The following is a 13465-nucleotide window of genomic DNA, read 5'->3' as shown; positions in this document are numbered from 1 at the left end:
TGAGAAAAGGCCTTCAACCAACATAATAGGGAATCCAAAAAGTCTTCTACAGGCATATAAATAGAAGAGAGATGGGGCCCATTAGGGACCAAAAGGGGGATCTATGCGTGGAGACAGAGAGCATGGCTAAGATACTAATTAAGTACTTTGCATCTGTCTTTATCAAGGAAGAAGGTACTGCCAAAGTCATGGTGAAAGAGGAAGTGGTTGAGAGCTGAAAGGTCTAACAATTGACAAAGAGGAGGTATTAGATAGGCTGGCTGTACTTAAAGTTGTTAAGTCACCAGGACTGGAAGAGATGCATCCAAGGATGCTGAGGGAAATAAGAATGGAAATTGCAGGAGGTACTGACCACCATCTTCCAATCCTCCTTAGATATGGGGGTTGTGCCAGAGAACTGGAGAATTGCAAATATTACATCCTTGTTCAAAAAGTGGTGCAAGGAGAAACAGAGCAACTACAGGCAAGTCAGCCTAACCTCGGTGGTGGGAAAGCTTTTCGAAACAATAATCTGGGTCAAAATTAACAGTCACTTGGACAACTATGGAATTGGATAAATACTTAAAGGGGAAAAAAAAACTTAGAGGGCAATGGGGACAGACGCCAAGAGTGGGACAAATTGGATAGTGCTTTCAAAGAGCCAGCAAAGGCCTGAATGGCCTCTTTCTGTGCTGTATCATTCTATGATTCTATTAATCAATGGGCTGACATGATATTATGCATTACACATTACTCTATACCAACTATGAGGTTACGGTTGGATTATTGATTAAAGATTATGGACAATAGCCCAATTTGAAAGAAAGAAAATGTAATTTTCCACATTTTTGTGTGAGGACCAATTCTTCCAATCATACTATATTTCCTGAAACAAAGTCGCAATGTAAGAATATGCCAATTGTAAACAGAACCGAATAGACAACTGATGTATATTTAACACGGGAGATATGAAGATCCCATCAGCTCTTGTAAGAATAGGTGAGGTGCTGCTGTACAGAAATTTTATTCATGTATATTTCATGCATCAAGATGTTACCTTTCCATCATCATGGAACACACGCTTGTAACTGTTACCTTGGATAGTAATTTCATTATTAATCATATGATCACAAACATAATTAATCATGCAATTTTTGTGACTTAAAAAATAAGCAGAGATTCCTCACCATCTATCGCCATTGTCCGGATTCGGATTATCTGATCTTTGTTCAGTGTTATCAATGGCGACTGCAAACGTTGTTGAACTGTTTCCACATTCTGCAGATCATCCACCTTGAAAATATAACCAGGCGACAGGGAAATCTGTTGGAGTTCACTGTCATCTGCGTCTCTGGATCCAATACTGAAAGGTGCTACACCAGCCTGTTTCAGTGCTAATGCTGCCTGACTAACATCGTCAGTGGACTTGCTGGCAGTGAGAAGGATCAAGAACTGGGGCACACCTTCCTCTGCTCTGCCACCAGCAGACCGAGTGAAGATGTTCTTTGTGACGTAGTCCAAGGCTTCACCAGTGTTGGCTCGTCCCCCTCCTATTTGCCCGAGATTATTTATCGCATCCTTCACATCACGTTTTGTGGTGTAGCTGTTCAAGTAGAAGTTGACTCTGGGGTCATCACTGTACTGCACCACACCAACTCGGACTTTATCACTTCCAACATCAATATTATCAACCATTCTAGAAATGAATCTTTGAACTGCAGGGAAAGCAGCTCTGACTTTGTCCGATCCATCAACAAGGAACACAACATCCCTCTTAACAGCATCTGCAAGAAATGGAAAATAGATTTCTGTTTATTATTCAACATTAATCTCAAACAACAAATAAGAACTCTTCAAAATTACCAGAACATAATGGTGGACTGAAAGATTTTTGTTCTTTCAAACAGAAACGCCAGGCCAGATTGGGAACTTTGTACTTTCGAGTTTGGTCTCTTGACTGAGCCTCCTGGACAGCCATACTGAAATGAATTAAGGTAATTTCTGGAGCACAGTTCAATTCGATTCACTATACTCCAAAGATTGTACTGCTAGATCCTGACAGAAGGAGCGACTGTCACAAGGTGTGTTGCCTTATTGGTGCCAGGTTAAAGACATAACTGAGAGAGAGCAGAACATTTTAGACGTAGGGGAACAGCCAGAATTCGAGGTCCATGTGGGACCCAATGACATGTGAATGAAGAGAGTTGAGTCCTGCTTTCAGCGTCTCAGGAGCAATGGAGAAAGTTAAAAAGCAGGATCTCAAAAAGGTTGCAATCTTTGTATTACTCCTGTGCCTCATGCAAATAAGTATCGGATTAGGATAAGAAAGGTTAATGCATAATACATGTGTTGCAGAAGGAAAGACTTCAGATCCTGGCAGCATAGGGGCCAGTTCTGGGGAGGAGGCAGTACCAGAGACTGGTTCACTCTTCAAAACTGCAAGAACATAAACTGATAGTGGACGGAAACGGTTTGTTGTTTTAAACAGAAATGTCTAGGCAGGTTGGGATCTTTCTCTGTACTGTTTCTTAATTGAACCTTATGAGACAGGTACACTGAAGCAAAATACAGCCAACATTGTGTTTAACTAACTATACCATCTCCTCATGGTGCCAACTGAGATGCACTTCTAGATCCCGGCCGAGGTCACAATATTAACTTAAAACAGAAAATGCTGGAAATACTTAGCAGATCAAGCACCATCTGTGGAGAGAAACAGTTAATGTTTCACATCTGTGACCTTTCATTAGAACTGGGGTAAGTTAGAAACATCATAGGTTTTGAAGTGGGGGGGGGGGCAGGTGGTGGTGGAGGGTGGGAAGAAGAACAAAAGGGAAGGTCTGTGATGGGGGTGGAGGGGTGGAGGGCAGGAGAGATTAAATGACACAAGATTTCATGGTGCAAGGCCAAAGGGAGTGGCAATGAGACAAGTAAAGAAGCAAAAGATGTGTCTCGAGGAGGTATAGAACATAGAACAGGACAGCACAGTACAGGCCCTTCAGCCCACGAAGTTGTGCCGAAGCTTTAACCTACTCTAAGATCAAACTAACTACCTACCCTTCATTCTACTATCATCCATGTACTTATCCAAGAGTCGCTTAAATGCCCCTAATGTATCTGCTTCTCCGACCACCGCTGGCAGCGCATTCCACGCACCCACCACTCTCTGTGTAAAGAACTTACCTCTGACATCTCCCCGAAACCTTCCTCCAATCACCTTAAAATTATGCCCCCCGGTGATAGCCCTTTCCACCCTGGGAAAAAGTCTCTGGCTATCCACTCTATCTATGCCTCTCATCATCTTGTATCCCTCTATCAAGTCACCTCTCATCCTTCTTCGCTCCAATGAGAAAAGCCCTAGCTCCTTCAATCTTTCTTCGTAGGACATGCCCTCCAGTCCAGGCAGCATCCTGGTAAATCTCCTCTGCACCCTCTCTAAAGCTTCCACATCCTTCCTATAATGAGGCGACCAGAACTGAACACAATATTCCAAGTGTGGTCGAACCAGGGCCTTATAGAGCTGCAGCATAACCTCGCGGCTCTTAAACTCAATCCCCCTGTTAATGAAAGCCAACACACTATACGCCTTCTTAACAACCCTATCAACTTGGGTGGCAACTTTGAGCGATCTATGGACATGGACCCCAATATCCCTCTGTTCCTCCACACTACCAAGAATCCTGTCTTTAAGCCTGTATTCCGCATTCAAATTCGACCTTCCAAAATGAATCACTTCACACTTTTCCAGGTTGAACTCCATCTGCCACTTCTCAGCCCAGCTCTGCATCCTGTCAATGTCCCGTTGCAACCTACAACAGCCTACCACACCATCCACAACTCCAGCAACCTTCATGTCATCGGCAAACTTGCTAACCCAGCCTTCCACTTCCTCATCCAAGTCATTTATAAAAATCACAAAGAGCAGAGGTCCCAGAACAGATCCTTGTGGAAAACCACTGGTCACCGAGCTCCATGCTGAATACTTTCCATCTACTGCCACCCTCTGACTTCTATGGGCCAGCCAATTTTGTATCCAGACAGCCAACTTTCCCTGGATCCCATGCCTCCTTACTTTCTGAATGAGCCTACCATGGGGAACCTTATCAAACGCCTTGCTAAAATCCATGTACACCACATCCACTGCTCTTCCTTCATCAATGTGTTTTGTCACATCTTCAAAGAATTCAATAAGGCTTGTGAGGCATGACCTGCCCCTCACAAAGCCATGCTGACTGTCTCTAATCAAACCATGCTTTTCCAAATAATCATAAATCCTGTCTCTCAGAATCCTCTCCAATAATTTGCCCACTACCGACGTAAGACTGACTGGTCTATAATTCCCAGGGTTATCCCTATTCCCTTTCTTGAACAAGGGAACAACATTTGCCACCCTCCAATCATCCGGTACTACTCCAGTGGACAGTGAAGAAGCAGAGATCATCGCCAAAGGCGCAGCAATCTCTTCCCTCCCTTCCTGTAATATCCTTGGGTATATCCTGTCTGGCCCCGGGGACTTATCTGTCCTCATATCATTCAAAATTTCCAGCACATCCTCCCTCTTAACCTCAAACTGTTCGAGCATATCAGCCTGTTCCACACTGTCCTCACAAACGACCAGGTCCCTCTCACTAGTGAATACTGAAGCAAAGTATTCATTTAGGACCTCCCCTACCTCCTCCGACTCCAGGCACAAGTTCCCTCCACTATCCCTGATCGGCCCTACCCTCACTCTGGCCATCTTCTTGTTCCTCACATAAGTGTAGAACGCCTTGGGATTTTCCTTAATCCTACCCACCAAGACTTTTTCATGTCCCCTTCTAGCTCTCCTAAGTCCATTCTTCAGTTCCTTCCTGGCTACCTTGTAACCCTCTAGAGCCCTGTCTGATCCTTGCTTCCTCAACCTTAAGTAAGATTCCTTCTTCCTCTTGACTAGCTGTTCCACATCCCTTGTCATCCAAGGTTCTTTCACCCTACCATCCCTTCCCTGCCTCATCGGGACAAACCTATCCAGTAGTCGCAGCAAGTGCTCCCTAAACAACCTCCACATTTCTGTCGTGCATCTCCCTGAGAACATCTGTTCCCAATTTATGCTCCCCAGTTCCTGCCGAATAGCATTGTAATTCCCCCTCCCCCAATTAAATATTTTCCCATCCCGTCTGCTCCTGCCACTCTCCATGACTATAGTAAAGGTCAGGGAGTTGTGATCACTATCACCGAAATGCTCTCCCACCGATAGATCTGCCACCTGGCCTGGCTCATTGCCAAGCACCAAGTCCAACATAGTCTCCCCTCTAGTCGACCTATCTACATATTGAGTCAGGAAACTTCCTGGACACACCTGACAAAAACTGCTCCATCCAAACTATTTGCACTGAGGAGGTTCCAATCAATATTAGGGAAGTTGAAGTCACCCATGACAACAACCCTGTTACTTCTGCACCTTTCCAAAATCTGCCTCCCAATCTGTTCCTCCATGTCTCTGTTGCTATTGGGGGGTCTATAGAAAACTCCCAAAGTGACTGCTCCTTTCCTGTTTCTGACTTCCACCCATAATGACTCAGTAGACAAACCCTCCTCGACGACCTCCCTTTCTGCAGCTGTGATACTATCCCTGATTAGCAATGCCACTTCCCCACCTCTTTTACCTCCCTCCCTATTCCTTTTGAAACATCTAAACCCCAGAACATCCAACATCCATTCCTGCCCCTGTGATATCCACGTCTCCGTAATGGCCACAACATCGTAGCTCCAAGTACTGATCCATGCTCTAAGTTCATCACCCTTATTCCTGACACTTCTTGCGTTAAAATAGACACACTTCAACCCATCATACTGGCTGCAACTTTGCCCTGTCACCTGTCTAACCTTCCTCACAGACTCTCTGCACTCGGTATCTGCCTGGTCAACAGCTACCCCATCCACTGAATAGCAGGATTCTGAACAGCTGCCATTCATAAGTAAAATAAGGGAACTGAGAGAAAAAACAAACTGGCAACAAAACACAAAACAAAATAGGCACAGAGGTCATGACCTAAAATTGTTGAGCTCAATGTTGAATCCAGAAAGCTGTAAAGTGCCCAGTTAAAATAAGAAATACACTTCCTTGAGCTTGCATTGTGCCTCATTGGAACACTACGGCAGGTCAAGGACAGAAAGGTCAGAGTGGGAGAAAGGTGGAGAATTAAAATGACAGGCGATTGGAAACTCAGGGTCACGCTTGTGGACTGAACGGAGGTGTTCCACACAGCAGTCACCCAGTCTGTGTTTGGTCTCCCCATTGTAGAGGAGACCACATTGTGAGCAGCGAATACAGTATGCTAAATTGAAAGAAGTACAAGTAAATCACTGTTTCATCTGGAAGGAGTGTTTGGAGCCTTGGATGGTGAGAAGAGAGGAGGTAAAAGGGCAGGTGTTGCATCTCCTGCACTTGCATGGAAAGGTGCCATGGGAAATGAGGCGGTGTTGGAGGTGACTGAGGAGTGGACCAGGGTATCATGGAGGGAACAGTCCATTCAGAAAGGGGAGAGAAGGAGAAAATGTGTTTGATAATGGCATCACACTGGAGGTAGTGGAAATGGCAGTTGATGATCCGTTGACTACAGGGGCTAGCGAGGTGGAAGGTGTGGACTAGGGGAACCATATTGTGATTTTGGGATGGAGGAGAAGGGGATGAGAGCAGAAGTGAGTGAAATAGAACAAATACAGTTGAGGATCCTGCCAACCATGGTGGGCAGAATACTTAGTTGAGGATAAAGGAAGACATATCAAATGTGCCAGTATGGAAGGTTGCATCATCTGAATAGATATGACAGAGAAGGAGAAATTGGGAGAATGGAATAGAGTCCTTTCAGGAAGCAAGGTGTGGGGAAGTGTAGTCAAGGTAGCTGTAGGAGTCAGTGGGGTTATATGCAGTCTCCTCTACATTGGGGAGACAAACGCAGATTGAGTGACCACTTTGTGGAGCATCTCCGCTCAGTCCACAAGCATGATGCCGAGCTTCCGGTTGCTTGTCATTTTAGTTCACCACCTTGCTCTCACGCCCACATTTCTGTCCTCAGCTTGCTGCCGTGTTCCAGTAAAGCTCAATGTAAGCTCAAGGAACATCACCTCATCTTCCAATAAGGCACTTTACAGCCTTCTGGACGCAACATTGAGTTCAACAATTTCAGATAATTTTGATTGATTTTTTAAAATCATGCGCTGGTCTTAAACTTATTTTTCATGTTTTTGCTTTTGGACAGAGCTGTTCATTATTCTGCCTTTAACACTGTCTCTGGACAAATGCTTTGTCTTTTAGTAAAATTATTACCACTCCCTTTGCCTTTTGTTCCATGACATTTATGATTTAATCTCTCCTGCCCTCTACTCTTTCACAGACCTTCACTTTTGTTCTTCCTGCCCTCCCCTTTCAAGAAAATAAAACCCATCACATTTCTACCTTCCTTCGGTTTCCAGCATCCACAGTATTTTGCTTTTATTTTGGGGCTTATATTGAATATTGGTTGATTGCCTATCCCCAGAAATGGAGACAGAGAAGTCAAGGAAGGGAAGGGTAGCGTCAGAGATAGATCATGTAAAGATGAGAGAAGGGTGGAAATTGAAAGCAAAGTTGTTGAAATTTCCAGTCTGGGGCGAGAGCATTGAGACAGTCATCAATGTACTGCAAAAATAGATGAGAGTGGGGGCCTGAGTAGGACTAGAACAATAAATGTCCCCCATATCCCACAAAAAAGCAGGCATAGCTAGGACCCACGTGAGTACCAACAGCAACACATTTTATTTGGAGGAAGTGAATGGAGTTGAAGGAGAGGGAGGGAGGGTGGTGGTGGTGTAGGGGGACTAGTTAGACCATTCAAGGAAGAAGCGGAGAGCTCTCAAATCATCCTGGTAAGGGATGCAGGTGTGGAGAGATTGGATGTCCATGGTGAAAAGGAGACTGTTAGAGCCAAGAAACTGGAAACAGTTAAAGTGACAGAGGGCATCGAAAGAGTCATGGATGTAGGTGGGAAGAGACAAAAGGGAAAAAAAAGTCAAGATAGGACGTTTTTGTTTAATTTGTTCACGAGATGTGGACATTGCTGGTTAGGCCAGCATTTATTGCCCATCCCTAATTGCCCTTGAGAAGATGGTGGTGAGCTGCCTTCTTGAACCTCTGTAGTCCTTCTGGTGTAGGAACACCCACAGTGCTGTAAGGAAGGGAAGAAATCAGTTCAATAAGGCAGGAACAGGCTGAAACAATGAGTCTACCAGGGCAGTTCTGTTTGTGGATTTTGGGAAGGAGCAGGCTGTTCGGGGTTGGGGGACTATGAGTTTGGAAGCAGCGGAGGGAAGATCTCCAGAGGAGATGAGGCCAGTGACAGCCCTGCAGACAGTGGTTTGATGTTCAGTTGTGGGGTCATGATCCAAAGGGAGGTAGGAGGAAGTGTTGGAGAGTTGGCGTTTGGCCTCTGCTGGGTATAAGTCAGTGCACAAGACAAAAAAAACAGCACTACCTGTCGGCAGATTGATGACAATGTCAGGGTTGGACCTGAGAGAACGAAATGCTGCAAGTTCAGAGGGAGATGGAATACAGTGAGCGAGGAGAGCAGAGAAATTGAGACAGGCATGTCACACTGTCAATTCTAAATGAAATGGTATTGACTTGTTACTTTAGATTGAATAGTATTCTAAAGGTAGGGAAAGACAAAAAAGGGAGCATGGCAGTATTGATCAAAGATACTATCACAGCACTAGAAAGGGACAATATTTTTGAGGGTTCAAAGACAGATAGTTCAAAATACATTCGCCCCAATATTTGGGTGCAGCGGCTATGGTTCACGGCATATTCATGCCGGTTGGAAACAAAATGAGTAAGATGCAAAATTCATCTACCCACTTCATTTTCATTATTATAGCATGGCCACAAGTGGCTCCAGCACAGTCTCAGTCTCCATTTCAGTGCAGCTATCCTCTGCACACTCCAGTCTCTACAAACAGGGAAGTTACAGCAGTGCATTGCAGGCTGCTAGATGATTGTTTAAAAAAAATTCAAGAACAAACAATAGCAAAGCAAGGGAAAGGGGAGGGCTCCAAATTTTGTGATGCTGCACTGGACTCACTCTGTTAAGAGGTCCAGGCCAGGAAGGAGGCCAGGGGGAAGAAAGACCAATGCCGCGATGGTAATGGGAGAAGCTGGCAAGGCACCTGAATGCCCAGAGTGTGGCACCAGGAACCTGGCAGCAGTGCCAAACAAAGTTTCATGACCTTACTCAGGTGGTCAAGGTGAGTGAATGCATTTGCACATCACACTTCGTACCCACCACAATACATACGTCTCACACTGCTCAATGCACAACCCCGCCACATCACCCACCCAGCACCAGTCCCTGACACTCAGGTCTCACCCTAACATCCTTATACTGCACCTCATCTTTACACACCTCCCAATCATGCCAGCTGTACACACATCTCTCACTGCCTCCACAAACCTCCAACTGTTCAATTATGGCAGGCACATCACCATTTTCCTACCCTTTAGACTTGCAGAAGAGGCAGATGACAAGTGGAGGACTACCAAAGATCCATCCCCTCAGTGCCCCCGAAAGGTTATGGGCATCAATGCAACAGAGCCAGTGGCAGCTGGTGCTGCTGAGGCCATCCTGGATGACAGTAAGTTGCTGCCTTATGTACTTTCTCTGCTTATTCCTCATCCTCATCTTGAAAGTTGTCATGAAATGGAAACTGCCAATGGAGTGATCATGGATCTTCTGATTTCCTCCCCATCCCCGTTTCCCTCACCCCTACCCTCCCTTTCTACCTTTGTACTTTCAGATCGTCAAGAACTGCCAGCTGCTCAGTCCCTGCAGCCTCAGGAGGAAGAGCGAGAGGAGGAAGAGAGCAATGAGAAAGAAGCACCATCACTAGACATAACACTCAGAGCCACCAATTCAGATACAGGCACTGCGCAAACTTTAGAGGCGAGTTTAGAGTTGGGATCTGCATCTTGAGTCACCGGGCACAAGTGGCCTACAGCTAGGACAGGGGAGAGGTCAGCTTGTGTGGGAATTCCCGGGAGGGTGGGGTTGCTCACCAGTTTTGCTGCTGGTGACTCAGACAAGGACCTCTTTGAGGCAGACTACAGGAAAACACTTCCTCTCAACCAGCCAGCCCAGACAACTGCCACCCATGCTGAGGTGGTGCAGTCCAACGCTGGACCTTCAAGGCCCAGAGCTGCTCCGGGCATCCTCCAAGACCTCCTGGAGTCTTCCCCATTGAAAGTCCGTAGCCTCATTCCAACAATGCTGCAGTAACACTCAGCAGGAGCAAGGACCTGGCAGAGGGCATGGTCAGATACCAAATGAGTATTTTGCATAGGATAGATAAGGAGGTAATTAAAAGGTTAGCAGTCCTCAAATAAAAGTTGCATGGTCTGGATGGGATGCATCTGAGTATGCTGAGGGAAGCGAGGGTGAAAATTGCAGTGGCTCTGTCCCCAACCCTCCAATTTTCCTTAGATATGGGTGTGGGAGCAAAGGATTAGAGGATTGCAAATGTTACATCCGTGTTCAAAAAAAGAAAAGGGGGATAAATCTGGAAATTGGAGGCTGGTCCATCTAATGTAGAAGAAACTTTTAGAGACAATAATTTGAAAGAAAATTAATTCACTTTTGGAAGAGTACGGGCTAATAAATAAATGTCAGCACAGATTTGTTAAAGGCAAAACATGTTTGACTAACTTGATTAAATTCTTTGAAGTAATGGAGAGGGTTCATGAGGGTATCGTGGTTGAGATGTGTAAGGATTTTAAAAGGCATTTGACAAAACACCATATATAATGAACTTGACAGCAAAATTTTAGCCCATGGGATTAAAGGGACAGTAGCAGCATGGAACCAAACCTATTTAAGGGAAAGGAAGCAGAGAGTCGTTGTGAACAGTTGTTTTACAGACTGAAGGAAAGTGTACAGTGGTGTTCCCCAGGGATCAGTACTAGGACCACTGCTCTTTTTAATATATATTAATAACCTAGACTTGGGTAGACAGGGCATCATTTCAAACTGTGCAGAAAATAAGAAACTTGGAAACATAATAAACAATGAGGGGGATTGTACCATACTTGGAGGAATATAGGCTGATGAAATGAATAGACACATGACAGATGAAATTTAACACAGAAATGTGAAGTGATGCATTTTTTGTAGGAAAGTGAGGAGAGGCAATATGGTCTTTAAGGTGGCAGAACAAGTTGAGAAGGCTGTTAAAAAAGCATTTGGGATCCTTTGTTTTATGCAATGCAAAATGCATTGAATGCAAAAGCTAGGAAGTTACACTAAACCTTTCTGAAACATTGGTTAGGTCTCAGTAGAGTATTCTGCTCAATTCTGGGCACCACACTTTAGGAAGGGTGTCAACGCCATGGAGAGAGGGCAGAGAGATTTACTGGAATGGTACCAGAGATGAGGCACTTCAGTTATGTGAAGAGACTGGTGAACCTGGGGTTGTTCTCCTTAGTGGAGAGAAGTTTAAGAGGAGATTTTACAGCGTGTGTTCAAAATCATGAACATTGTGATAGAGTATATAAAAGAGAAACCGTTTCTAGTGGAAGAAGGGTCGCTAACACAGAACACAGATTTAGGGTGATTGGAAAAGAATGAGGGTGGCATGAGGAAGCTTTTTTCTTTACACAATGAGTTGTTGTAATCTGGTATGCAGTACCAGAAACGATGGTGGAAGCAGATTCAGTAACAACATTCAAAGGAGAACTGAATAAATAGTCAAAGGGAAAAGAATTACAGGACTATGAGAAAGGAGCAGAGGAATGGGATTAGTTGGAAAGCTGTATCAAAGAGCCACTAAAGGCTCAATGGGCCAAATGACTGCTGTATCATTCTATGATTCTATATGTTGGTCAATGGATTTGGCGCTTTCACAGAGTTACCATCAGTCGGTAATCATATCTCCAAGGAGCCAACACTGCATTTGTTCTTCCCCTCCAACAGCTACAGACCTCTTAATTTAAAACTTAAGTGTTATGAGTAGACCTCAGAAAACAAGCATTAACTTGCATAACTTATTGCTAGCGATAACATACTAACTGAGCTTTCAGTGAATAGTACTTTTTTTTTTGAATGATAAAAGCAATATTAGTTCTTGCACATTCATGACTAGGGATAGTGTTTCCTTCAATAATGTCTAGAGAGTAACTGATAAAATGCAAAATTGTGCCTACATTTCCCACAGCTACTGCATTCTCCTATCAAACTTGATGTGGATCAAGGCAGAGAAAGTGAGCAAGTGTTACCTCAATGATGCAGTGATGAACAGTATACTTGTTGACCCTAAGTGTTGTACTTGGAACCAGACAGTTCAGTGCTGTGAAAAACTTTACCCTCTAGTGAGATTGCCACTGAGGTGTTCCTCCAAATACTGTGGACATTTTCTTTTCCCTCTGTAATTCATAGCCCTCAATAATACATATGTCTATGAAATGAAGACTGCTCTCAAACCAGTAAGGCAGGTGGAGGAATCTTTCAAGAAATTAAACAAACCTAAATACAGACAAACAGGAAAGGAGAATATTGCACAGACTAAATTAAGGGAGTTCATAAATGGCCACGGACTAGAGTTATAGAACAGGAGAGTGAAAAGATGCTGAAATATATAAAAAAAGGAACTGCTATTAAAAATGAGTTAAACTGTCTGAACAGCAATGCACACAGTGTCCATAATAAAACTGGGGAAACCAGATGTAGCAGGGCTTACTGAGATATGGCTATAGAAAAGTCAGGACTGGGAACTAAACATTGCCTATTTAGGAAAGGCACAGAGAGAAAAAAAGGAAATTTAGAGTATCTGCATTTAATTGAGATAACATAATGTTAGTAGAAACAATGTAATGCAGCCTTCGATAATACAGCAATAGAATCCGTGCAGTCAGAGATAAAGGGCTGGATTTCTGGCCCCTCGCTGGGGCTGTGAGGCAACGGGGCCGAAAATTAGCCCTACCGGCCGGCATACTGGTTTCCCGGCTCCATCCCATCTCTGTGCCGCTTTGCCAGATGCAGGATCGGGTCCAGCAAAGCCTCCCAACTGCATGTGGCGGGGTAACCAATCAGGCTCATTAAGAGCCTTAATTGAGACCAAATAAAGGTTCCCACACCACTGGGGGTCATTTTAGATGCCTGGGGGGGGGGGGGGGGGGGTGAGTTGCGGTGGTCCAGCACTCCAGGCAGGCCTGGAGGCTCTCCCTGTCTACAGAGGTGGCTTGGCTGCTGAATGCATTTCTTAATTAAAGATTTTAAAAAAGTTGGAGAGAGGGTGCTTCCATTCTGAAGCACACTCTCTTTTACTTACCCTCTATTGAAGCCTGCTGCTCCTCTCAAGCTGCAAGGCCTCCGATTGGCTCTCCAGCTTCGAGAGCCTAGCCGCTGTCCTTAATTGGAAGGAGAACCTGTTTTCAAGCCAATTAAGGGGATGCCCCCATGGAAATCCCAATGAGTGACAGTGT

The 13465-nt window shown here is 44.6% G+C and overlaps 1 protein-coding gene across 1 annotated transcript in view; it reads right to left on the bottom strand.

Annotated features, from left to right (window-relative positions):
* LOC137372223 (collagen alpha-3(VI) chain-like) overlaps window positions 1–13465 on the bottom strand; it is a 244888-nt gene that overhangs the window by 160745 nt on the left and 70678 nt on the right. Inside the window, exon 10 of the mRNA XM_068035869.1 lies at window positions 1167–1763. Coding sequence (XP_067891970.1) covers window positions 1167–1763 — 597 coding nt within the window. The remainder of the gene's footprint in view (window positions 1–1166; window positions 1764–13465) is intronic.

This window comes from Heterodontus francisci, chromosome 7 (assembly GCF_036365525.1).
Source record: "Heterodontus francisci isolate sHetFra1 chromosome 7, sHetFra1.hap1, whole genome shotgun sequence".
Classification (NCBI taxonomy): Eukaryota; Metazoa; Chordata; class Chondrichthyes; order Heterodontiformes; family Heterodontidae; genus Heterodontus; species Heterodontus francisci.
Note: the sequence above shows the minus strand (reverse complement) of the source record. Positions and strands in the feature narration are given on the sequence as shown.